General features: G+C 42.5%; 1 protein-coding gene across 2 annotated transcripts; it reads right to left on the minus strand.

Moving 5' to 3' along the window:
• Positions 1–544: 544 nt before the first annotated feature.
• On the minus strand, positions 545–27,450 carry PCCB (propionyl-CoA carboxylase subunit beta). Of its 2 annotated transcripts, none has more exons than XM_042798559.1 (15): positions 27,268–27,450; positions 25,408–25,527; positions 23,053–23,121; positions 21,164–21,220; positions 17,673–17,786; positions 15,947–16,057; positions 15,476–15,584; positions 14,412–14,532; positions 10,446–10,527; positions 8,283–8,406; positions 6,759–6,866; positions 3,481–3,581; positions 2,206–2,304; positions 1,891–1,984; positions 545–820 (listed from the first exon to the last, which is right to left on the minus strand). In XM_042798559.1, the coding sequence occupies exons 1-15, from the start codon at positions 27,433–27,435 to the stop codon at positions 699–701; spliced, it is 1,599 nt and encodes a 532-aa protein (XP_042654493.1). In that variant the 5' UTR covers positions 27,436–27,450; the 3' UTR covers positions 545–698. The 2 variants fall into 2 exon arrangements, with proteins under 2 accessions (XP_042654493.1, XP_042654496.1); XM_042798562.1 differs by lacking the exon at positions 27,268–27,450 and adding an exon at positions 26,787–26,832.
• Positions 27,451–27,829: the final 379 nt, after the last annotated feature.

Consider the following 27,829-nt stretch of genomic DNA (forward strand, 5'->3'; position numbering starts at 1 on the left):
AGAATTTTTATATCCCACCAGAACTGCCCCCTTTTCCCAATTTGAGTGCATGGTCTCTTGTCCTTCAAGAGGAGGCCGGCTCCATCTTCTCTATCCCCCCTGTGCCCACAGCCTGGAGGTCACCAATACCAACCCAAGACCCAGCATCACTGCAGCCAGCACGTGAAAGCTGCAACTCAGTTCCTCCTCTAGCACGGGAACACAACAGGTTATTTGGAGATCAGCAAAGCTGGGATTTCAGTGCACTGAAATCCAAACTCACGATTTTTCTCTCTGCGAGGCTGTGGTACAGGAAGTAGAGTCAGACTCCAACGGTGGTCCCAGGGCTAGACTTGAACTCCACAGGGGTCTGACTTGTCAGCAGCGAGAGGCTGCTGCAGCCCTGCCTGCCTGAGCCACCTCGGGGGCCTGCGGAGGGAAGGAGCCAAGGGAGCATTTGACCTTGAGCCGTCAGTAATGTCTCACCTGCAGCAGGCATTGGGGGTTGCGTTGATCATTAACCCACCAAAAAAGGTTTCTAGAGATGAACCGGTAAAACCCCAAATTAAAAGAGCTATGTACTATGATTTATTGATGCTCATCATCAAAATCAAAATGAAAAGAAGTATTTCCATTGCAAAGCAGACCTCTACTTAAGCAGAGTATTTGTGTTCAGAATAACGCCGTGTCTTCCAGCACGGCCAGGTGCCGCTGCACACTCACAGTGGGATATTAGCATGTTTCTTCCAGGGACTGGACTGTGTTTTGCTAGCCAGCACATCTAGGTCATGGCAGATGCGCATGCGGGTGGTCGAAGGTTGGATGATATCATCAACAAACCCTATAAAAAAAACCCAAAACAAAATAAAAGACAGTCCTAACCAACCATGAAGAGTTTTCTCTCAGCCTTCTATGTCTTGGTTGTAATGTAAGTTACCAAAATCAAAACAGTATCTGGAATAAACAGTTCACAAGTTACAAATTAACTTAATAATTAAAATCCTGAAAAGGAAATATTGCTGTGTCAGTAGTTTTTAAATTAAAAACATACACTTTTTTTTAATTTTTGCAAAAGTTAGAAGCCAGAAAATATTAAGGAGGGGCCTTTACTCACTGAGTACTGCACCTGTTATTGCAAAGTTTTAGACATGCTATCTCCTTCCATCTTCTACTTTAGTCTGGTTTAAAGGTTCAGAAGTGTTGTTTAGAAGAGACATCCCTTGACTGCACATGCAGGAGTCTCTTCTTTTCTGGCTCAAACAGCAGCAATAGCCTACTGCAAAACCAGAGGGAGCAGTATGGACATGGTGGTTGTGGTGGCAACAGCTTAGCAAAGTCTTTCCAGCTCTGTGGCACTACTAGTGGGATTTAAATGAAGTGCAAAACCCATCAACTGAGCCAGCCAGTGTAACTGGAAATGGAGCTTGCTGACTCCAGAACGGCCTTCTAGAGCACAGGTAATGCTTCAAAGCTAGAAGTAAAATTCAGAAAAAAGAACAGTGATAAAATTTACTCCAGAGAGTCCTGGGAAACATCACTGAAGGGAAGTAGACTCTGACCCTTTCTTAAGGCCATTGGTTTGCAAGTAGGATTGTCAACCAGATCATCAAAGCACCTGTACTTGTAAGGAAAAATCTGGGTTTTGAGTTGCTTTCTAGTATCTACAATATTGAAAATACACTTTTCAGAGCAGTCTCCACATCTCACCGCTCTCTTTCCATCTGAAGGTGTGTTTTGTACGTAGATGTGTTTTTCCTTCACATGCACAAGCTCTGGTTAAGCATCACCTTTGTGACTCGGATACAAATGTCTCACCTAAATAACTTGTTAGCAAAAAACTCAATAGCTAGAAACTTATCTACATGCAATGGCAAACTCAAACAGGGGACGTAGCGTGTGAGGTAACCATACCTCTCATGGCAGCGGGAAAGGGGTTTGCAAATTTATCCACATATTCTGCCTCTGCATCTGCCTCTTTTCCTCTGAAAATGATCTGGACAGCACCCTAGAAAGATAAAGCTTACGGGTCAGTGACAGTAATGCAGCCCACACAGAGGAAATCTCTCTGCCCTCCCAGCCCCTTCCCCGCCGCGGTACACCGATGTGCATCCAGGTAAGCTGCTTCAGCAGAAATCCCAGTTGTTGTCATCTTGCTAGGCCGCCTCAGCGGCGCCGCAGAGGTGCTGATGGCTGCTGCACCCCGTGTGAGCGTCCGCCTGGACTTACCTTTGCACCCATCACCGCCACCTCCGCGGTAGGCCAGGCGTAATTGGCGTCTCCTCTTAAATGCTTTGAACTCATCACATCGTAGGCACCCCCATAGGCCTGGAATGAAAAACAAGGGATTAATTAGCGAGAAGTGACTTCACAGCAGCAATAGCCTACATTCCTCTTGCAGCTTTTACTCTTCTGAAGGCAGACAAGTGGCACTGAATATTACCTGAAAGAGAGCATGAGTGTCTCCATTTTGCTACACCACTCTCCTAATGCTAGACATCTCTGCAACTAGACCTGCAGAAGAGCGAGGAAGGGGGGCTGTTGGTAACTAAGACCACTCTTGATGGCAGGTAAAGAGGCCTCAGCCTGCACCCTGCACCCAGCCAAACCCGTCAGCCTGCTGCTGGGATCTCCTGGCCAGGGAACGCAGCACTCAGCCGCTGCAGTGCTCCGCTCTGCAACTGGAAGTGGTCCAGGCAGCAGTGATGAACAGATACTGCAGAACTGCAGAGCAAACTGCAGTACAGACCATTTCAAAGCATTACTGATAACTACAGTAAGGCTGCAAGCCTGGGAAGTAAAGGATGGTAATATTCAGAAGAAGCAGAGAACGCAAAGAGACAGAAAGAGGGAAAGTTCTTTTTTCTTTTTTGCCTGTGAAAAGTCAAAAGCCTATCAGAAAAACAAGCAGGAGGGGCAGGCCAGCAAGAAAGAAGCTCAGTCTTTTATGACCCAGAAGGTCCCCAGAACTTATGCCAGCATGGTGTCCAGGACCTTATAGGAAAAGGAAGAAAATTAAGTAGACTATAGCAAAAGTATATGGAAGAACAGAAACCATGCGAGCGTTAAACCTGCAGATACAGCAGAAGACAGATACAGTCAGCACTAGTTTTGGAAAAGGAGACCAAAGCAGCAAAAATAGAGAAAGAAGATTGGAAGGATGTGCTGTGTGCAGACAGATGGCATGTCCTGGGTGAGACACGCTGGGTGACAGAGGACAAACACTTGGCTAAAGGCATTCCAGGGAGAAAGCAAAGAGCAGAAACGTGCAATTTCAGAGGAGTGCAGAGACAAAGGAACAAAGGAACTGAGGTAATAGTCCGAGAACCAGAAGAAATGGCCTCTTGTAACCTGACATGAAGAAGTATTACCAGATGGGACAAACAGAGATGTGACAACGATAGAAAGCAGAAGTAGGGCAGATGGGCAAAGCTTCACATAACTAAAATTGCTACTAGTGAAAACAGGAACTCTAAAGAACACCATGGAATTGTGCCAGCATACCTTTCTGGTGATGATAGTAATTTTAGGCACAGTTGCTTCTGCAAAGGCAAACAGTAATTTTGCACCATGACGTATGATTCCACCATACTCCTGAGCTGTACCTACAAATGACAAATAATTTTTTTCACTCCAGGGAATTCACAAAACCCCACATGCAGTTTGGCAATTGTCATCATCCATTACCAGCAGCAAACCTAACAACAGCCAGAGCCACGTTGTTATCCAGGAGAGGGTAATATCCAGGCAATGTTGTCCGTAAGATGCTGAGCAACTCTACAAAAAATCTCTCACCAAAAGCAGAGAATATTTGTATATAAGGTCACAGAACCATAACACTCACCAGATGGTATCTTCCTGGGAACAAAATACAGTTCCATCATTTTCAAGATTCCGAATGTGACTAGCAGTGAAAAAACATAACCTAGATTCACTTCCCCAGAAACCCACTCTTCCAAACCCCCTTCTTTCTAGACCATACGGAAAGGCAGCTTAGCTACCATACCAAAGACCTGTTCTCATCTTCCTTCAAGCAAGCCCAAGGTGATGGACCTTGGAAGACGGAGCAGGAATTCCTCTGTAAGGATTCTCACCGCACGTGCCTCTGGAGAGCAGTCCTGTGCAGCAGACAGGAATGCAAGTCATCCAGGTTACAGGATGTTCACCACCGTTCTGTCCCAAACACAGGCCCAGCTGACTTGACTTGGAAACAGCAATCCCCTGTACTTTCTTTCCAGGATTTCTCCATTTCAGACAACTGGATATAATAAGTGCTTTCTAGAAGTTTATCCACTTACTGTCTTTTGCTTTCAGCAACTGAGATAATCTCTTAGAGTACCTCAGGATCTTTTTAATGTATTTAAAAAAAAAAATAGATTTTACTTAAAAATTATTTTGGGAGGGGCTTTTTTTAAGTAACTTACTGGGTAGTCTGTTTGGTGGCTTGACTTTAATGGTTCTTCTCAAGTGTAATTTGATCACCTAGGAATTTATGCCTACACTTCCGAATGTCTGTTCTCAATTGCAATTTCACTTTTGGTTCCTGTATTTCCCTCCAGCCAGTGGGACATGTCAAGCCTGCAGGGCCTTCCCAGCAGCTGAAACCAGAGCAGCCACATCTCATCCCACGAAGCAGCCTGAACACACCTGGGATGCTCAACCTGGACCCAGAAGCTGGGGAGCACTCACAGACCCTAGAATCTAGTCAGCCTCAGCTTCTAATCCACACTTAGAACAAAGTAGCCAGTCACTTAAAACGCTTCAAATGTAAGCTAAATTCAACTGTCACTTGAATTACTGACACAGTCACCCACGGCCAATTAACAGAAGCTCTTTCCTGGCCATAGACTCAGTCCCAGACTTGTTCTAAATATGTGTTTTCATCCAGCTACAGGATACAAATCCCTTAGACGTCATCTCTGTACACACCTGTTACACTGGGGGCTATTTTAAAGTGTTTGGGCCGCTAACACTGTGAGAGGTTTTGTACACCTCTGACCCGGTGTGACAGATGCTTTCTTCTTTACTGAACAGGGAAATGAAGTGACCAACGCGCTCAGAATTTATTACTTAATCTGAAATTTCTAATACTAATGTACCAATCTTGCCGAACTCCTTAAAATATAACAGTTTAGTATCACTATTAAGCCTTAGATCTCCTCTCTTCACCTCTCTCTACTTTTATTTATCTTTCACTTATCTACTTGCAAACCAACATTCTATTATACAATAGTAAGTTACAACTTTTCATTGGCTATATGTAAGTAGCTTTGCTCTTGGATTCTGAGCAACTACCCAAAGCTAGATTCCTGTGGGGGCCCCTGAAGCGAACTAGGCTGCTGCTTGGTCCACATCAGACAAGCAGGTTTGTCTGCAGCAGGAGAGAAAAGAGAGAGGGCAAGAGGAAAGAGGAAGGTTCTGTTAACGCCTTCTGTATTGCCACCTCAATAAAAGGTGCCCAAGACATCTTGAAATAAGAACTGGAATGTTGACTGGTGATATTCTGCTGCTTGGATGGCTGTGGAGGCCTTGAGGTAAACCTTAGTTTATTCAACAGTTTTAACCTTATATTCAGTTGTATGAAAGTCTTAGCACGTTTACTCAGTATAACATTTATATTCTGCTCTCTGTTTTCTAATGGGACATTTTAACCTTAAGTGCTCATATAGCCTATGCTGTCTAACCTCAGACCCTTCCTTACTGATTTACCCAAAGCTTCAAAATCATGGACATTTTTATCTGAAAAAATGCCTTGGAGCATGAAAGAACCTCGGCTTTCAAAGGTATAGGGAGCGGGGTTGTGTATCACTGAATCAATGGTGACCAAGGACATACTTTTTTCTCCCCTCACTGTAGCTTCATCCTTTTACACATGTGGGCATTAAGTACAGCAGATGAAGCTGGCAGATGAGGTAGACTTTCTCTCGTTGCAGCAAAGCTTGGATAGCAACACGGGCCTGCATTAGCTCTGTAACTCCAGTGCAAGGCAAGTTTTGTTGGAGCGCACCTTCACCGTGCCCACGAGTGCCCCCTCCTAGCGCTGCTTTGACCAGCTGCCTCCCTGCCCACAGGAGAACCAGCAGTGCTGCGCCCTCAGGAAATCCTGTCCCGAGGGCTCAGGAACACGTGCTGGACTGCTTTCCACTGCCTCTCGGGGAGCAAGGCTTTGCAGGGCCTTCTGGTCCCACACCACCCACCACACGGGCATCTAAATAAAACAGCTGAGCCCTGAAAGGGACATGGAGTCTCATTATAATAAAGAAAATGGTCTAACTTCCATACCATTTATGACAAGGGCAGCATCTCCAGGGTACAGAGGTTTTTTTCCTGGACAGGCCACAGTCACAGCTCTGCAATTGTGCTGGGATTCCAGACGGTAGGACACAGGTTTCCAGAGCATGATAGACCTACGCTGGGCCCTGGCAAACGGGTCATCCCAGCATCTCTGTCAGACTGCCAGACATTTCAGCGTTAACTTAATGCATGAACTGGCCCTCTCCTCAGTGAAGTCCAGCAAAGCTTCGTGATCACACAACACACCCACAGCAGTATTAGTGACATAGTTAGGCACGCGCTTCATTTGCCTGCAATTTCTTGCATATTTCAATATCCTTTTGTTATGACTACTGTACTTAGAATACAGAGTTTCTGTCCCAGAAGTTTTAAAACATGGCTTATTTAAGTCTACTATAGTAAAGATCTTCTCACAGAGTTTTTAAAATGGGTTTTTAACACCACCACCACCACCCTGCAAGGAGCTGAAATATAATGGCAAGGCATACCTGGCAAAAATCCAGGAACATCCACAAAAGTAATCAGTGGTATGTTGAAAGCATCACAGAACCGAACAAAGCGGGCTCCTTTCACAGAAGAATTTATGTCCAAGCACCCTAAAGTCAAGAAAATAGAGGAAGACGTTAACGACTCCAATGATCCAAAGGCAGTAACTCAAGGCAATGTCAAAATCACACTCTATTTTAGCTGTGTTGGCTTCTTAGAACAAAACGAAACAAAAGCTCATCTGTAGATAAGGTGGAGATTATCTGCCATGAAGTTCTGCCAGTTTAGAACTAGATTAAAATACACACTACATGCAACAGGCACTCATTTCATTTTTCCGAGTGCCATGTATAGAGACTCAATCCCAAAAAGTAGCAGTTTAAATTCATTATACTCTTGTAATTTAAAATATTTTTCTGTAATTTTATTTATCGATATTTTTCAGATCAGTCATGAAAGGCTACGGAGTTCTCCAGTTAAAAAAAAGGAAACCCCAAAAAAGAAAAAAAAAAAACAACCCACCCAACATTAAATGGTCCACTAATATTTTGAGAAAGATCAGTATTTTCAGTAAATACACTGCAAAGTATTTCTGTTCTGTTTCAGTGCCATTTAGAATTATATTATGTCCTATTATATTAAAATGAAACATATTTTGTATAAAAGCATCTATACAAAACATTAAAAATCTTTGTTAAAATTGAGAATATCAAATGAAGACTAAAGTAATATAAAACCCTGCTGACTGTCAAGTATCTTGATAGTCATATCTTGTAAAGATTACAAAAGAATAAAACGTCATACTGGGTCATGTGGTTTTCCCAGACAAAAAGGCACAAAAATGAAAAACAAGGGAGCAAACCAGAAAGTTCTGATTGGTAAAAGTCACTTCAGAAATTACCTACTTAAGTAGAGAAAGCAAAATCCCTTGAGAGTTGGAAAGGGTGATTTTAGCTTTAGCTACATGTTGTACCCTCACGTTTAAATTATTTGAGGTCTAGAGCCCCACACTTGCATGTCTGAAAGCTTTGCGTTGTTCTCACTCTAGCAAGTTGACCAAAAAGAAGTTACCTCACCTTACAGAAGGGTTTTAGGCATTTTAATGCTATGGAATTAAGTATGCAGTTTCCATATTCTGCTTAATCCAGTTAACTGCAAGCTGCTGCCAAATAACTGCTGGTCTTCTGCCCACCCCATTTCTGTGCTCCTACCACTCCTTTTGTGCTGGATACAGCAGTCATTTAATTACCTGTGAGCAAGATTGTCTTATAGATCCACTGCAGAAATTAACTGTTTTTCAGTTAAGTTTTATAGCATCACAGCTGCATTACAGTGAGGTTCAAGACAAAAGAAAGTGGCAGAAAAATAGAGCACAAATGAGTGAAGGACCATACAAAACATAAACAGTTCATCTCATAGCCAGATAGCCTTACAAAGCATGCCAAAAAAAAAAAAAAGTCGAAACAGAGAGAAGGCACAAACACTGTTAAAAAGTTTCACACTGGACTCATACGGCCAACTCTAACCTGATGCTATTTTAGGTTGGTTGCCCACTATCCCAACAGTTCGTCCATTCATCCTGGCAAATCCAACAACAATGTTTCTGGCGTAGGAAGGCATGATCTCAAAGAATTCCCTTTCATCAGCAACCTGCAAGGGGGAGAGTTAGGCAGAGCCCTTATGAGGGCAGATATGTATCTGTATATTTATATACACGAGGAAACACAAAATCAGTTACATTAGTATCAGAAGTTTAAAACGATTTAAGAATCTGCAAAATTTAAAGAAAAAAAAAAAAAAAGAAAAAAAAGAAGGAACAAAAGAAACCTTTTCGTCTTCTTTGCAGCCTTCATTTCAGGAACAAACTAGTTCTGCACTTATTACCACAACTGCCACTTAAGCGTTCCATCAGAGAACATCTTTATGACACTTCCTCTGTAGTGAGCCTTTTCCCCTGGCTTATAACAGATTAAAACTTCAAATTCGACACTAAGAACTTCTTGCAGCTTAACTATTGGCAGACTACACTTTTAGAGAACAACTGCCAGTGATAAAAAGCAAATAATACTTCATGAAGCTCAGAAAATCTCCAGTCAATGACTGTGGAGAATGGAGAAACACGTTCATCTGCAGTAGAGGAATACACATGCTACAGCAAACATATCTTTCTGGAACCACAAATTCCTGGTAGCTGCGCTTCTCTCTGGGGTTGAAGTTCCAGTGTGTGCTCTGCAAAGTGACATCCACTGGTGTAGAAAGCAGGATCAAAACTCACAGGTTCAAAAGAGATCCTAATTATACATGGAGCAGTAGCGACACCTATACATGGCTGCCTAGTGTTTTCGATTAGAATTTCTTGTTTTCAACTGTTCATGACAACCTTGACTATCCAGACTGCAGTTTGCCAGTCATTTCTGAGACTGAGGCAGATGAAAAGTTGTGGAAAACGTAAGTATAATTAAAGTAGTTTTATTTCTTTCCTTAGTACTTCTCAAAGTCGGTGGGAGGTTTTTTTTGTTGTTGGTTTTTTTTTTTTCCTAATTCACTAAAGAATTTTTTTTAAATGTCACCTTTTAACTTGGATCAAGGAGTACCAAAATACGGAGATTAAAAATATCCTGAGCTTGCTTTTTCCACTAAAATGAGTCTAAATGCAGCTAGTTTCAAACTGAAACGTGTTAGTTGAATGAGCATGTGGGGAGAGAGAGTCAAATAAAATAGCAAAAGGGAGACATTTGTAAAGAAAACACAGCCATTTGTCTGTGCTGCCTGTGAAATGGAATTATTCCTAGCTTCATCATCCACCTCAGGACCCTGAGACATCTGCCATTCAACATCTGAGTGGTAGAAGCAGCGACTGGAAATTTTAATATTCAAAACACAGGCTCTCAGGGTGCTCTACAGGGGGCTGTAACAGTTTCATGTGATAAAACTTCTTTTACAACCATGTTCTTTGCCCAAGCATTTATAATGTATTAGGTTATTAAAACTGGAAAAGTGAAGTAGTCAAAGTTAGGCAAGAAAATTACCAGCATTGACTATGCTGCTTTAATAAAACCTCCATTATTTATACGTTGCAATACTGGCTTTCAGGTTTTTTAAAAAACAGGAAGATGTTTCCTTCCCTGCCACCCTCCCAGGAGATCTGCCTCACTTAATTAAACTTTAACTTTGGAGTTTCCAAGCATCTAAGTGCTCAACTTGCAATTTAAAAAAAAATATTCTTGTTCTCTCTGTGTACATAGCTGTCTCTTAGAATAAAGAGAGAAGGTTAAATCTTTTAATGCACTGTATGTAGCTTATTACCTGTTATAAAAATGTGACAGAATTCAACACAGTAATAACAAGGGGCAGGGAGGGGAGCAAGCGATCAAACTGAAGATGAGGGGGAAGGGGATTTCAACCCCAGAGAGAAAACTGAATTACAGCATCTTTCATCTGTACAGTTATGCACGCAGCATAAGAAGATGTATCCTGAAAACAAATCTTAGGATTCCAGTCATCTGCTAAAAATATTTTTTTCCGCATTTTTTGTTTTCCCTTCATTTACACAGGTAAAAAGTGTAACTTGTGAAGACTAAAAGAATGTATCATTTTCAGCTCCCTTCTGTTGATTTCTTTCAATTATTTACACACAGAATACAATACATCCATTTTAATCTCAACAGTGCTCGCACTAGGAGACTTACGGAGTGTATGATATCCAGCATATCGTAAGCTTTAGTAGATTCAATTGGGACAACTGTGTCCAGCTCGGGAACCAACCGGTCACTGCAGAAAATAAGTAAGTGTGAGCAACAATATTGACAGATCAGATCAAGACCAAAAACTCAGGCAAACAATTCCACCTCGCAGGCTTCATGGAAACAGCTTCTCAAATATGGGGAAAAGAAACAGGCCTCTTCATCTCAGCCAGCTGTGCCTCAGGCCACTGAGCCCTCACGCACCAGGAGGACGAAAGCCCAACTGATCTCTTCCCCAGGCACCTCAGCTCATGAAACCACCTCCTGGCAACACTCCTCCACTTTGACTAGAAGAGCCCGAGATGACACGCGGGGAGCTGGGGGCAGGCAGACCCTCCGAGGGGCAGTCTGCAGGGGACACCGGAGGCATGAGGGACACCACAGCAGGCACGAGGCAGCCACGGGGAAAAGGATTTGGTAGGACAAGTGTCAAGAGGCAGAAGCAGAAGAGCCTGCTTAGCCAGCAGGTCCAGCCCTTGCTGCTGGACGGGCGAAAGGGTTTCTCCTGCTGGCAGAGCAAGGTTTCCTGCCATATACCTGGAGCTACTGCACAGTTACAACTCTGAGCCTGTCCCTGCCCGCACTGTGCACTTGTGATCCTGAATACACCTGACCATAGGAAACCCCTTCCATCGTCCATAGTTATTTCTCGTCACCAAACAAGCAGAGATTCATGGGTGGGGAAAACACGCCCGCTCTCGGCTTCTTCAGTTGAATGGCTGCATTTAAAGAATCTCTGCTGCTACTCTGCCTAACGCAACAGTGATGCACGTCGTGCGGAGCTTTGCATTTCACAGAAGTGCTGCTGCCTCCCTGTTCGCAGCTGACACTCTCAGTTACCTCCAGCTTTGATCATATTCGTGTCATTAAGAACCTACAAGTGTTAGCATTCACTGGGTCTTCGGATTCGTCCACAATCCCAGTGGGGAGGTGTCAGTTTTTACGAGTCACCACTGAGTGGTGGCTTCAGGGAGTATTTGTGCTATTCCATAAAAATCCTGATCCACATTTGTTACAAATGGTGTTTCTGTGGAGTTCTTATTGAATTACTACTTTAACAATGCCATGATTTAGTGTATTTAGAACAAGACAACACAGGGCTCTAGATACCCAACTTAAAACTGAGGGAAGTGATCTGCAGTTTGTCAACATCAGGCAAAAACTAGTAACGCAAGCCCCAGGGCTGTGTCTGTGCTCTCTCACATACACAGGACTAGAGGGGCACATCTCCTTGCTGAGAGGGTAAGAGACACATCTATTAATAGAATAAAACTGACAGCAACACTTCAAGTATTTTTTCCACATGATTAAGAGTATTGCATGCAAATATTTCCATAAAATGATATGAAACCTTCATTTGATGAAAGCAACCGATTTTATCATACTAAACCCCAAGCTACAAAAGATTGTGAAAGTTTTTCTTGTCCACAGAGTCGGTATAATTGTGCTCTAAGTTCTGTCCATTGCCTGTGGTATTCCAAAGGATAAGGGAATTGCAAAAATGAAATTATTGCTCCCATAAATTCACAGTGCTGTAGAGTACTGAGGAAAATTATAGCAGCACTGAAATGAATAACCACCAGCAAAATGAAGACATTATTCAGGATATCACAAGTTTCAAAATCTCCTTCAAATCATCACAGATAATGGACATCTGGATGTTGCTAGCAGTCACTGGACTTAAGAGGTTGAGAACTGTGTTTCTTACAGATCCCACTTATCAGGAAGGAACTTCTGCTCATCAACAGAGCAGTCATCTGAAGCCTGCGACAACCTGAGACGGCCACCCAGATTAACACTGGTTTTCATTCAATACAAAAGGGAAACTGTACTCCGTTACCCAGAATTGACAATAACCTCCTCCAGAAATTTGTATGCATACTTCAGGCTTTAGAGGAAACCAGATTTGTTTATATTTAAAGACACACAGAAGTGAAATCACACCATACAATATAGCAAATGCAATGAACTGGACACCCTGCAAAGGTAGAGGACATACTCACCATTAGTCACCTTGGTACTATAAGGAACCTTCTAACTCTTTAGAACCCAGGCCACTGACACCAAAAACTCCAACTGACAAAAGTTTCAGCAACCGAGACTGACATTTTTCAACACCACAAAGAACCTACCTACCTAGAGAAAAGAAATAACCACACCAAACCGAGAGAACTCCACCAGCTTCTAGACCTGACATTAAATGTAACATACTTTTGTCTTCAATTTGCATTATTCACGCCAATTTTTTGTGGTGTGAAAATGATGCAGTAAGAATGAAATTACTCTAGAGGAAAGGGCTCTGACTGGAGCAGTGGTAAGGATCAAACACATCAATTCAAAGCCAATAGTATCTATTAAGATGTCAGTATCTCCAGATGAAATATTAGCAATGTAAGCATTAAGACCACAAATGGGAGAAATATTGGAGATGCTCCTATAAAAATAGGCAAAATTTAAAAATAGATCTGTCTTCACATGTATAAAGACTACTAAATTGAAGTTGTTGGTAAAAATTATTGAGCATTTATTAGACTGTGATCCTCTAATAATGTATCTGGTGCCCTGTAAAAGACTGTCTCTCAAGAAAATAAAGAACTAATCTCTTATACATTAGTAGCTACAATGCAACTGACAGCTTCTCACAAGAAAATAAACTGCCTATTATAAGATACATTGATGAAAACAACAGACTGTTGTTTCTATAATGGAATTAAAATATCACATTCAAGTCCATTGAAGGTAATTATCCCAAGTACAACTTGTTGGGTGCTTAGAAAGAACATGATAGCATCAGAGAGAATCCTTCAAATTTACCAAAAAATATGAGATTTGCTTTAGTTTGTCACTATCAAACCAGAACAGTCTTCCAGTTTAATAAACTCCTAGAGATCAGCATCTTAGAAAAGATTAGGACCAGTAGCTAATTGACCTGTCTGACCATTCTCTAAAAGCAACTGGCAAATTTATTTCCCTAATAGTGAACAATGTTATTTCAGGTACCAGGGCAGTGACTTGTAAAATCGATCTAAAAAAACTTCCCCAAACAAATTGTTTCAAAGACACTACAAAGAACAGCAAAGCATGAAGAGAAGATAAACCTTCCCAACTCACACGGTAAAATCTTCATGTGTGTAAGAACCACAAGACATAGGTCTCACGCATCTGTAGAACTGAAAGGAACAAATTCAGGAGAGGGCGACAACCTCTTATGGGTTCCCTACAGAAAGGGCTGAACTGGGGGTGCAACGGGATCTCAGGCCAAAATGCTTTCACTCCCCTGACGTTCTCCATCTTTACCACCACTAGCAAGGCTGTCTACTCAAACAGTCCCGTGCTGGCTCTCTGGCTGTCCCTCTAGCTCTTGGAAAAATTCTCTGATAAAAATCCCGACAGTCACATTTTTCCCCTCTTGAAAGGGCTCCAGTCCTTCCTTTGTTATGTGGCCAACTACACAATGAGCCTGACAGACAAGTACCTAATATATAAAACTTGCTGTCTCCTTTGCCTCCTTGTTGCTTCCCCACCTCTAACCTTAACTAAGAGAACTCACCCAACAGACACAGAACTGACAAAGCAGGGCAAGTTCTCCCCAGTTTTGTTCACTGTGTTACCTTCTGCCTCACTTGCTTGTTTCAAGGGACTGTGACAGCCCATCCTGACTGAGATTATTCTCCCCCGTATTCTGTACACAGACTGCATAATATTACTCTCAGAAAATAAAAAAAATACATCAGTGAGCATGCATGTACATACACATGCACGTTGAAACACTTCCCATATCCACACACCGCAATGCAGAATTATCAGCCAAGATCTCAGGCACAAAACACTCATTTATTTTCACTCCTTGAGCCAGAGAAGCCATGAAATTCGGTGGACAGAGAACACAGGTCTCACCCAGTCTCCTCTTACCTGGGATCATGGCATTCACAGACCGGAGCCGGATCACGGTTGCTAAGAGGTAAATAATTAAAGAACTCTCGGAGATTAAGTAAAGCATCTATATCATTCTCAAAGGCTCTGTGTGCAACTCCTGGAAAGAAACAGTTAAGCAGTTATTGAAATTATTTTGGAAGGTTTCATTTTCAGCTATGTACCTATAAAAATACAAAGAAATAACAGCAAGAATTTTTAAACCCCAGCTATTAACAATCAAGAGTTTTAAGCCACCAAATTTGACCTGCTAAAAATATGTAGAAAATGTGTGGCTGTATCAGGCTTCCTCCTTAACAGGTCTGGATTGTTGGTCTCATATTTAAAATAATGAAAACTGGTTTATCAGCTGTCACAGACCTAGCTGGATCCCAGCCTTCTGGAATTCAATCCAGGCTAGTGTGCTGTACTCAAGCTTTGGACTACAAGTTCTTTTATAAATTCTGGCTCCGAGCAGTGGCTATGTGTATAGTTTTGGTTCATCACTAGTTCAGTTCAGATAGAATTTGAAATCCCACACTCATTTTAAGCCTCGAGAAGGTTCATGAATCACCAAGTTTTCTCAGGGGGAGGGGGGGGGGTGGGGAACTAAAAAACCGAAGTGCTTCATCTCACCCTGCTACCCAGTTTATAGTGAAGAAGTTCAATCACTCGTGTTAGTAAGCAAACAAGGAATTGTTAAGAATCTTTCAACCTGTGCAAATTTCTAGACAACACACACAAAAACTCACACCACCCCAAGCCTGCTTTGCTAAGCCCTACCCTCCATCAACATCCCCACTTCTGCAATCTTTTGTGGATTTGCCACTTTCTCTTCCAAATCCCAGAACACTCCCACTTTACCCATTTTGTTTTCCATTACTAAAAAAGACCAGCAAGAGAGCCCTATACAGAATAAGATCCTGTGCTTAAGGGGAGCTTTATCACTTAGACTCAAGTGACACTCATGAGTACAAAAACCCGCATTAGACAATCAGCTGTTTAGCTAGAACTATGCCATTTACTTTAAAGAATAGTTAGTACGTTAACTACCCAGCTCTCACCAGATACAGCAGTGTGTGTCTTCGCACCCCCAAGCTCCTCTTGAGTGACATCTTCATTGGTAACAGACTTAACTACATCTGGGCCAGTGATGAATAGATAGGATGTATCCTAGGGGAGGGAAAAAAGCCAAAACACAATAAATACTAAACTGAAGATGCAAAAGCACTTAAGGAAAAGCCACTCTAGAGTCTTTCCCCAACACAGGAAAACAATAGAACATAGGGACAAAATTCTTAAAAATCCTTAATGTGTTATATTAAAAATCCACAGAAAATGCAATTAGCCACAAGTTATTTAGAAAAGTTTTTCCTGACTTCTCATGAAAAGTAAACTTAATCCAGAGCAGGAGACCATCTCAAAATAAACAAACATTTAAAATAATTTATCTCAAAATAAGTAAAATAAATGTGGGGTCAGTTTGTGTCTGACCAATCTTACCAGCAGCAGGTCAGGATATATTCCCCCCTTACCTTCACCATGAACGTGAAATCTGTTAAAGCGGGTGAATACACAGCTCCACCAGCACAAGGACCCATAATAAGGGAGATCTGTGGAACCACCCCAGAACACAGAACATTTCTCTGCAAGAGGTAAAAAAAAAAAGGCATCTAGTTTTACATAAAAATATATCTTTAAGTCTGTGCACAGATTTTGCAAGAATTCACAATCACAAATGGGAGAGGACAGCTTGTTTTATTTACTAAGGGACAAATATCTGGAGAGAATGTCTTGATGCAAGTAGAACCAAAATAATTATGTTACTTCTGTTTCCCTTCTTTCTGTTCCCATACATTTCATTTCATATACCATGCAACGACTGCGAAGGAAGATGGTATGTGTGACCTCAACAGATGCTGCAGGGGCAAAAACTTCACTGAGCCTGAAGTGGTGAGAAGTGTATGTACCCAAAATTTGAACATACAGGTATGCTATCACTCAGAGGTAGAAGTGAGCTTTACTAACCAGCTGTGGCAGAGATTCTTTTAAAATCAGATTCCTGCACCAGCCTGAGTTTTACACAACAGTGAATTACTGCTGTCCACCAACATGGATGGCTGTCCAAAAAAAACATTTACGTTGCTCATTGCTCAACTGGATTACAACTGACTTCTGTAACTGTTCAACTGCATCATCCCAGATTGCACTAATCCAGAAGACTGTTAGCATCTGACTAATTTGTCATCCCGCCCGCTCACATTCCTATCGAAAGCACAATTACATTTATGTTCTGTGCACACACTTTAAAGCAACGTGTTTTAGTAGGCATATAAAATAATGTAATCTCAGTGAAAAAACGATCAGTAGTGTGTATCTAGCATAAAAACTCTTGCATTAGCCACAAAAATACTAGAGACATAAAACTTTCACTGGACGTCCACAAGTGGCAGAGGTTAACATTGTACTGCATACTGTTCTTTGAGAAGAAACCTGACTTGGACCTTTTCCCCCCCCAAAAAAAAAAAAAACTTTTTTCCCCTCCACTGACCTACCATTTTGACAAAACAGGCACTTGCTGCTTCTGATCTGTTCCTCAAGTTTTCTTCAAGTACACAGTGTTTAATTTACTTTAAGTCCCTCTTTCTGCAGTGGAAATCTTTCACCTTTTATCAGCCCTATTGGAAACAAGTCTGCTGTGTGAAATTCTTAACATGTCTGTATTTCAAAGGAGACATGGGGACAGCTGGTGGTGGATTACAACCATCAGTCACCTAACAAAACATTCTCCGAACCACGGCATGCCCACCTGTCTCAAACAGATAAATACCTGGGAGAAATTGCATCCCAACACAGGCAATCTATACTGTAGTGTAAATCAGAAAGTTAAATAGTCATTTGGGGTTTTCTTCCTATCAAATTCTTTCTGTTTAATTTTTATGACAAAGCTCACCACACAGTGCAGATCCTACAAAGCTTCTCACTGTATCACTGTGTTTTACAAGGCTCAGCATTACCCTTGTTTAATGAGTAAATGGAACTAGGCAGCACAGTAATTTGCCCAAAGCCAAGAAGAGAACCAAGAGGACAGTCCAGCTCTCACAAGCCCTCATATATGCTGCTTTATCCACCAGGTAATACTGGCTGAAATAGGATGATGATAACCTAAAAGCTTACTTACAAATGCAGACTTAAGTAAAGAAAGACTTCATCCATCCTCTTGGATGCCAAACTTCCTTGGTCATTCAGCAGCCTACTTACCAAAAATATGTCTGCATAGCCTGCCAAGGACTCCACTCCCTCCTGGATGCGGGCTCCTCCAGAGTCATTCAGCCCAATCACAGGTGCCCCAACCATGGCAGCTTGATCCATGACCTAGTGATGAATACAAACTCCTCATTATTGACCAAGCTAAGATAAAACGCCAAAGCAACCAACCCCAAAATGTACATCCCCCAGAAAAAAATCCACACCTGCCATAATCTGAACTGCCTTCGTAGGGCTCAGCTTCTCCTTTATTTGCGATAACTATCATAGTCACTAACTGCCTACTGAGGTATAATGTTTTGACTCATTCAGACTGGAGTCTAAAAGATACACATTTAATCCCTCTCATGACCTTTAATATTTATCTGCCTTACTAGCTGTCCATCTTCGTACTCACACTGCATTAGCCAAACCCTGTGCTAAGCGACACGATCACAGGAGTTTGGACCAGAGAGGACCAATCTACCTCTGTTCGTAAGAGGTTTCAACTGCACCTTGAACACTCCCTCATAACATGTCTAATCTGCTTGTAAAAGTTCACTGCAGTGGGGATTGTGTAATCTCCCTGAGCAGTATATTCTAATGCTTGATTATCCTTCTTAGAAGTTCTTTGAAAAAACTAAACTAAATCTTTCCTCCGGAAATTCAGACACGTTCCGTCCTTCCTGATATACAGTAGTCAAGCAGAGGAATTAGCTACTGCTTTGCCTTCACCTCTGTAAACATACAGGTACTTCAAATCTCCCTTCAGCCTTCATATTTCCCTTCATGTTTCTAGACTAATCATCATAAATTTAGTCACACTGTTCTTTGTACATCCTGTTTACTAGATCTCTGATCGTTTTGGTTACTTGCCTCAAGATCATATGCAACGCTCCAACAGAGGCTTAAGTGGGAGGATTGAATTCCTTACATTCCTTACATAAAATATTCCTGCTTTCTGGATTCCAATAAAATGTTTGCCATTTTCATAACACCACAGCACAGGCATATTATGTTAAGATCTGCTTTAATGACAAGATTTGGTTTAGCTCCTAAATAATTTTCTGCTAAAACTACACATTGTCAGTCAATCCCCATTTTGAATTTCGAAGTTCCTTTCCCTGCCTGGTATTCACCCTTCCAATCATGATTACAAAATTATATCCTATTTCAGACAACTTTCAACTTATTAAGATTTTTAAAACTTCAGTCCTATTAGAGTACTTGCAGCATCAACCTTGAATTTTGTATTGCCTTGAAACACAGTAAGCATATTCAGCCCCGTTCAAATCAACAGTACCTTAGCAGTACCAAAATTCCAGCCTGAACACGAATTGGTGATAACTATCTCTGTATAGTTCTAGAGTGGATTTGTTCCTACTTGCAGTCATTCAATGTAAAGCAGGGGTTCTTCGTGCTCAACATCCATTTAGAAGTTGAAATTTCATGGTGTCAGACACAGAATGACTTTGCAATTTAAATACAATCCCACATTTAAAAAGCACCTGTATGGATTGCAGAAGCTCTGTGAGCCACGAGTGGTCTCGTTTGCTTATGTGAACATGACACAAAGCATCAGCAAATGCCTTATTAAAAAATCAGCTGAGCGGATTCTCCTCAGTCGAGTTGCTTCTTCCTAGAAGGCCTGTTATTCTATTAGGACAGGTTAGTGAAACAATTTTACTGACACATTTTGCTGTTTTCCAGGGCCTTATATATGGAATAATTATCTCTTTTGAGGCTTTTCCAGACACTGAAGTTCTTCCTAAAACACACATCAATAGGCACATTCAGCCTACCGAAAACATCTTCATATATTTGAGGCCAGACATTTTTTTGCCATACCAGTATTTGTAGGGAACATTTCAGGTTTCATTCTCAGAAGCACTTTTCTTCATATCATAGACTCAACAATTGTCTTGATACATAACATCATAGATGCATATACTTATTTATACGGGCTTTAGGGTGTTCCCCACCACAAGCAGGCACCTATTACTCTCAAAAGAGCCACACCAAGTTTCTGCTGCTTCAGGGAAACCATTACAAGCATTTAATGTGGTCTGAAAGACCACGAGGCTCTTCTGCAAGAGTAACCAGCAATCTGTAGCCCAGACCGACGTAGCCTGGAGCTTTGCTGCAAGATGCCAAATACAGCTACCTCTCTGCAGCTCCAAGAAACAATCCCAAATGGGAAAAGATTACCACCAAAGGGGCAGATCCCCAGGAAAGCCCAGCTGAGGGAGAGCAACTTCACTTCCATGTTCCGTAACATTTTACATCCCTTATGCCACCAGTAATGTTTGCAGGAACCAAGATCGTCCCTCTCAAAACAGATTTCTGCTTCCCAGAATTCAGCCCCAGTAGCAGAACTAAAGGAAGAGAGACAGATAGCACACTACCCAGCCAGTCTTTTTTGGGCTCTCCACTGCCAAGGCTGCAGCCTCAAAGACTCTAAACCCAAAGCAACTGATGCATCCAGAGCCTTCAAATTCTGGACCCTACCGCTGACACTGATGCCAACCAAGAACAGCACCAACTAGGAAGGACTCACTTTTTTTTCCTCTAGTTCTGCTACCAGCATTCTCCCTGCTTCTTTAGAAATAAAAGATCAGAAAAACAGTAGAAAGCATCCCAATATTCCAGTACCATTACATCCCTCCCCAACACAAAGAGACATTGCAAAGCTCCAACGTGAAAGGGTAATATCAAGTCTTTCTCAATATCAAGACTTGGTAAAGCCAAGTAACTATCCAGCCCGAAGTCTTAGTGTTTTCTAGTTTTATACCTCCTCGCTGCTGAGAAGCCTATGGCAAAAAGTAGTTCTTTCCATCAGAAAACGCCTTGTGCACCAAAAACCTTGTTTCTGATTTCATAGCAAGAAAATTCAGGAAGTTTTCACCACCCCACTTCACTGAACACTCATGCCTGGAAAGGTTCTTGTGCTCCCCACCCCTGGGATTCAAACACCAGCTTTTCCAGTGAGACAAGCAGACAAATGAGAATTAATAGCCACAAGTGCCTGATAACAGAAGCTCGGAGTATCAAGGTGACCTCCAAGTTATAAAACTGTTTATCTCCAGATTGTTTACTTGTTACATTTGCTTATTTATAAATATTACACACTCCCAAATAGCACTGTTTATAAGAAAATGTTTCTCCCAAGTCATTTCATGTTTCTCCAGTAGACAACGTTGTTAATTTATATTTGTACTTTGCAAGTCTCTCGTCTTTTGTAGCACAGTAGAAAAGGCAACTTAATTTAAACAGTGTGTATTGGAAAAGCTCCCTTATACTTGAAAAACTTCCACAGGGTACCTCTCTGCTCACCTCTGCTTTCACATCTTCAGCGACATGAGGAGTCAGGCATTTTCACATTCCCATGACATACACCAGTCCACTAAAGTCAGTCACAAACAATTTTCTCCAAAGTCACTAACACAACAGATTGAAAAAGGGACGCTGTCAATTTTTTTGTTTTATTTTCTCCCGTGAAATATTACCTTGCAGATCTTCTGCGCATGAGCTCCAGATAAACTGCCTCCAAATACAGTAAAATCCTGGAGGGAAAACAAATTTTCAGATTAGGGAAGAATCATTTCAGTAAAATGTTGTAAGATGTTGCAAATAAGTAGCATAATCCTACAATGATCAGTATTTGGTATGCTGCTCCAGAGCAACCTGACTCCCTAGTGCAGCCTGCAGATCTATCCTGTTCAAGCCAAGCTTTCTTTACAAGGAAAAAGATCTTTTATATGCATTTGCCAGTGGATTCCATGTTAAAATGACAAACTTACTATGTCTCACTTGCCTTTTTTTTGTTCCTTCACAAAAACATTCTCTCTTTCTACAAACATATGCTCCTCTTTCATCAACATTATCAATAATGAAGTAGTCTGGAGAAATTTCACCTGTGAGGAGGGTCCCACCGCAAGGGATAGCATAAGATATTCCTGCAAACTGGCAGAAATAAAAAAAATGGAAAATATGCCATCATTCTGTATTCATGAGTTATGCTCCAAGAGCTGATTACTGGGTTATGGGTGCCGTAGGGACTATGTCAGCCAAAACTGACTGTTGGTGCTACCCCCAAGTCTGAGCAGTAAGATCTTTAACAAGCAACATGAGGCCTTGACCCAGAAGAAAAAGGGGATATTGACACCTACAGGCACCAATAAAACCCAGAGCCAACTCTAGTGTTTCTCTGATGCAATCCCACTGAGTCTTACCCTCAAAGAAGCCCTAAGAACTGTGTGGACAGAAAACAGCACGACTATGACTAGCAGTTGAATCAAAAAGGAACAAACATCTCAGATGGCAGCTCAACTGGGAAGGGAAAAATGTCTTTAAATATAAGAAAAAAAAAGAGAGGTGTATCATGTAGGGGCACATTTAAATTCTTTTAATATAAAAACTGCCCTCTACTCGTGTTCTTCTAAAAATAAGGCCTGTGTTCAGCTCTTATCTTATGTTCAGGCCCATATAACAGTGTCATTCCTTGGAAAGACTACATATCCAAGACAAAAAAGGCAGAGGGTACAACTTGCTCCAAGATCACACAGCAACAATCATTCTGGCCACCATTGCAAATTGAACAAAGGCTACTTTGTGGCCCAGAACAGAGAAACAGTTATCAATGATCTGAAAGAAAGCCTTTCTTTCACAGTGTTAAGCCTAACCAAAAGAAATCTCTACCTATGGTGCTTCCTCTAAAATATTTTTATTTTAACATAAAAAGTATATGTTATCTATCTATTCATGTGCTATCACAATCCCTTCAACTAATCAGAGAGAGAAACAATTTGAGGTTGCTCAAGTGCCCTCTCACGAGCTCCACTCACTGCCATCCCCAGCAGGCAGCCCCTGTGCCCCAGGACCATTCCCGGACCCCACAAAGCCCTCCACTGCCACTCGTGGGTCTCCACAAGCCCACGGGAGCTCACCCACACACACCCAGCTGCAGGGACAGAGTCAAAGCTTGCAACTGCTTTAAGCACACAGTGCTCACTGACTTCTCCATTAATCCTCTTCCTGATTATCAAAAATGTGTTTTGGGGGGACTCCTCCAGTCTCTCAGTATATCGATATCCAATGATATCACACTGAAGTATTAACAGTCTGTTTTTTCAGAACATTCCCACTGGCTCTGCATTCTTCACTCTTTTCATCTCATCCTTGCCACAACTGCACCTATCACCCAATGAAGTTTTTAGAGGTGCTTTTTTGCTGCATCTTGTCTGAAGGCACCCTGCTTCCTCTCACAGGATGTTGTGTCTATCTTACTATTGGTAGAAGGTGAACAGGTATGTTCCTACATGGTCACACTGAAATCCTTTGAAATAAATTCACAGTAGAAGTTCACACTTTAAAAAAACAACAAGCAAAACCATACCTGACTGAAAACATAAGCCAGTCTCCCGTTAATCCGTCCGCGGCCAGTCACCACACTGTCTCCAGGATACTGCAATGAAAACCAAATAAATTTAGTAAAAATAAAAAATGTTTAAAAATCAAAGCAGCAATGACATCCACTAAAAAAAAACCACAAACTTATACCGAGTCGAAGCAAAGACTGATTCTCCAAGAGGACTAGTCTTTCATATTTGCAGTGGGGGCTCTGGAAAGATTTACCCCAGCCTTGGAAAGGAAAACTGGTGTTAATACCACATATTAGTTGTGCATTAGCATAAAGACTAGTGAATTTTGCAGTTTCCTCTCAAATTTCAGCACATTTGAAGTTAAGGTAAATCATGTCCTTAGAGACAGGATGTACTTTTTATTAAGGCCAGCTAATGTTTTTGGAAGAAAGGACACAACACACAAACTTTTCTTGAGGTGTTGATACAGAATAAAAAACAACCATGGAAAAGTCAAAAAATATAACTGCAGTCACCCCAAATACTTCAACTTGACCCGTCCTATTTTTCACTCTGTAAATAAAGGAAGAAGAAAGAGCTGGAAGAGGAAATGGAGCCTGTGAGTCTTGAAAATCTGCTTATCTATGTTGTCTCTCTTTTTAATATAGGAAATATATAGAAGTCTTTCAAGACAACAGTAGAAAAGGAACTTTACTGAGCTGTCATAAAGGAATCGCAGACATTTAAATGCTTTTTGCAGTTTGGTATTTAAAAAAAAAAAAAACTTTTTAAAAAAAAAGTGTACCATGCAGGGTCCACCCTAAGGGCCATTTATGCTCAAGGTGATCTGTTCTTAGGAAGGTCATACTGGTCTGGGGACTTTTCTCAGGCTGCAGAGGCAGCTCTGCTACCGACTCATGGTTCTTGGCACACAGAACAGCAGGAAACACACCTGTAGTTCCAGCCAGACTCCTAGAAGCCCAAGCAGCTCACAGACCCACCTGGATATGAGGACAAGTCTTACCCTAGCTTCAGAAAGTTCCAGGAATGCAGAGAAATTCAATGCTAAACTAGTATTCTAGCTCACTGGCCACAGTTAGGTCATTTGTTGTGAAACCGTGCTCTGTAAACACAATCTGCAGCTCACTGAAAGGTGAATTCTGAAGGACAAGGAAAAAATTAACCCTCCTGTCACTCTCAGGACTTTGCTGCTCCTCCTATCTTCAGAAACACCAATTAGTTATCAGCACTGTGGGATGCAACATCAAGGAGCATGATGAGAGGCAACATAGCAGTTATTTCAGTTTGCCAGGGAACAGAGTAAAAATTTACTTCGAGAAGAAAAGACGTTTGCTCTTACACTCATTGAGAGGGGAGAAGGTCTAGCATGACACCAAGTTCCATCAGTCTCCTTGCTACTAAAATGAAAGAAAATCCTTCACCTTTGATGGTTCCCAACACCCCAGCTGCTCATGGTGGAAGCCTGCTGATCTCCCTCATCCATACGATGCATCCCTGAAACTTGATGGACTGAAAAACGATGAACTGGTTTAATAACCATGCAAACAGAACTTGTAGCCATTGTAGGCAGCGTGGAGCAGTGGCAGATGGGGAGCAGCTTCTCACCACGCCCCAAACAAGAATACTCTGCAGCAAACAGGGCCTTTAGCTACAGGTAGATTCACATTGAACACCCACATCTGCACTAGCCACCTACACATGCCAGCATGTTCGCTGGTCCTTGCTTTATCAAATCACAACAAAATGCTTTTTCCATGTAGTAATTTATCAGGCATCAATGTCTTGGTGAGACTTTGGGGAGCCGTAGATTTTCCCTGTACCCGATGAACCTCATGTAACATGTTGGTTTAGGATACACAGCCGTATATCTGAAAACTGCATAAACAAGCAGATTGCAACTTGCTAACAGACCAGTATGAATGCTTGAATTTCCCAACATATAGGATGTTAAGGCCCTACAGGATTTTATGACTCTCTAGTTTGGCAGGCATAAATATGGATCTGAGTTATTTCATCCTATAACTCTAATGTTACCTGTAGGGAGGCTGAAGTATCCACCCATATTTGTTCTTCCTATCTTTGATTGACAAAGTTGTAACTACAAAGCTCTGCAGTCTCCTCTGTTATTTAAAATACAAATCTAAGACAACATCCAGGGAGGTATCTGAACCACATAAGTGACCTTATAAAAAAAGTATCAGTGAAAAAGTAAACCACGTAAGCTGTTAAATGGAAACTTGCAAAACAAAAAAGAAAGAAAACGGAACAAATAAAAGAAATTACATGTAAATGGAAGAGCCTATTTTCCACCAGCTGGCTGCCTAAACGGCAGAGGACAAAAAACCAAGAGTTACATGAAATAAAACTACCTTATTCTTATTAGAGTCCATCCCAAAGTCAGAACATCTGTGTTCCACAAACATGTCATATTCATCAAAACTGTCGGGGTCCAACAGCAGAAGAATTCTTTCTCTTGCCGTCAGCTTTCCCTGAAACAGAGCAAGCAACAATTAATAAGGCCATCAGGTGGTTCTGGCTCTGTTTACTGACCACCAGCAGATATAGTTTAATCAAACATAGCCTCAAATGATCTGCTACATTTGGTCCATTAAGCAACTGCATGCCCCCAAAGCTGGAAATAGCTCATATAGTGATTATCCTCCTTAAAAACAAACATAATGGAAGCCAAACTTTGAAAAGAAGGCAGACTATTGGAGCAGCACTACCACAAGATAAAGGAAACAATCTCAGAGTCTTTTCAACAAGATATAATAGCATCACAGCTATTTTTGCCTACCCATCTGAATGCCACTATTAAGGCCTTTGTTCTATTCTTAAACATGGAACCCTTCCGCAGCTAAACCAGTCCTTAACAACAGTTCAAGGCTCAATTCACCACGCTCAATATTTGGCTACAGCGAATGACAGGAAAAAGGAAATACGACAGCCTGCATGGACTTCTCTGACAAAATTCTTTTGTTCTTTTTTCTGTTGGACACTGGTATGGGCAAAAGTAGAGTAAGGGCCAAGAACATGTAAGACTGACCAGATAGGCACATCCCTTGCTCAGTGCTAATGATGCCATGCAGTGATAAATGATTGCAAAGTTCTTTTTATCTTAACCTTCCAAACAAATTTGTTATTTCCAGCACAGGTAAGCATCTGTCTAAAAAAGGTCAGGGCACCTGGGTTGTCTATTTTAGAGGATGATGTGACCCTACCTCAACAAGATGTTAAAACGCAGCTCAGCTTCACTATAGAACTTCTGACCAGCAGGTCAAAAAAATCAGGAAAATCAACAAATGCAGGAAAGACTATAGTAAGCCATAGATTTAATTTATATAAAACATAAGATGTTTGAAGACCCTAGACATGCAGAAATGCGTGCATATTGGTATGTTAGTGTCCTAAATGTAACCCAGTTAGTCTGTAACCCTTTTCAGATATTGTATAACTGCAGGAGGGAAACCGCCGATGGGTGAGCTGATCATTCAGACTTCAAGCGAATGGCTGTTACCACCTCCTTGATGCCTACAAGCCATCGTGGTACCACTAGGTCTTTGCACCAAACTGAAAACACATCTCAGCTAAAAACAATAAAGAGAAATTGGAAAACTGTGCTGCCACCCCCCCTCGGCATTGCCTAAATTCTGAACAATAGCGACAAGAAACTAAGAATCCAGCTGTTGTCATCCTTCCCATCTTTTACCTCTGCCTTATTTTCACTCTTCTAGCTCTTTGCTCTCACCTCTTAGAAGATCAGCTTAGATTTGCAACAGCAGTGTAAAAGATGAAGCTGGGCTGGCTGGTGTGCCTCCAAACCCAGGGAAGCACTAAGCAACCTTCCATTTACCATCAGAAGTTGCAACTTTTGCCTATGCTACCCCTCGTACGCACGCAGTAGAGCCAATCTTGGTGACAAAGCTGATGTAATCGCATTACTCTTTTTTTTTTTCTTTTCGCCTGGACTACCACGTAATGCAGGCCACTTCGGTAAAGCTCTCCCGCAAAAGGGCCCCTGCGACCGAAAGGCAAAGCCGCCTCGGGCCGTGTCTGCGTGCTCCCGGGCCGGGCCCTGGGGGCGGCGGGTACTATCCCTCCCGTCCCGCATGGCCGGGCCGGTCGCGGAGCGGGACCGGCCCGTCACGGAGCGCGGCGGGCGGGCCCGGGGCCCGGCCGTGAGGGAGGGGGGTGGTGGTGTGCGGAGAAGGGAAGGGGCGGCATCTCACCCGCTTGTGCTGGGCGTCGATGCGGGCCCGGCCGCCGCCGAGCAGCGCGGCGCGGCGCTTCTCCTCGATGCGCTGGGGCACGGAGGGCGGGCGGCCCCCCGAGGCGGCCCGGCGGCCCCCCGAGGCGGCCCGCCACAGCGCCGCCCGCAGCGCGCGCACCGCCGCCATCTCGCGAACCGCCCGGTAGCGGCGGCGGCGGCAACGGCGCCTGCGCGCGGCCCCCGGGACGCGCCATGTCCTCGCCCAGGCGGGAGGCCCGAGCAGCGGGAGCGGCCGGGGGGGCGCTGCCCTCTTCCCCCGGCGCCTGCCCTGCCCTCAGGCGCGCAGCCCTCAGCCCGGCCGGCGGCCGCTTTTGCCTGCCCCGCGGGGAAGCCTCCGAGAGACCAGCGTGAAGACGCATCAACTGTCGCCCGTCTCCCTCTCCCTTCTTGTGAGGGTGCTGTCTGGGCTTTGGGAAAGCCGCCGGGACTTTGGAAAACTTGCGTTTCGGAAGCGGAGACGGCAGGCAACAGCGCTGAAGTCTCACGATCAGCTGCCCTCCCCCGAGCGCTAGGAAGTATTT

The sequence above is a fragment of the Tyto alba genome, unplaced genomic scaffold, assembly GCF_018691265.1.
Source record: "Tyto alba isolate M040663 unplaced genomic scaffold, T.alba_DEE_v4.0 Super-Scaffold_10, whole genome shotgun sequence".
Lineage (NCBI taxonomy): Eukaryota > Metazoa > Chordata > Aves > Strigiformes > Tytonidae > Tyto > Tyto alba.

Coding starts and splice junctions, on each gene's coding strand:
- PCCB (XM_042798559.1), bottom strand. CDS start 27,435: ATGGCGGCGGTGCGCGCGCTGCGGGCGGCGCTGTGGCGGGCCGCCTCG. Junction 15,585..15,946: donor ATTTCACGTTCATGGTGAAG/GTAAGGGGGGAA, acceptor TCCCTCCCCTAG/GATACATCCTATCTATTCAT. Junction 8,407..10,445: donor TGCTGGATATCATACACTCC/GTAAGTCTCCTA, acceptor TCCCCCTTGCAG/GTTGCTGATGAAAGGGAATT.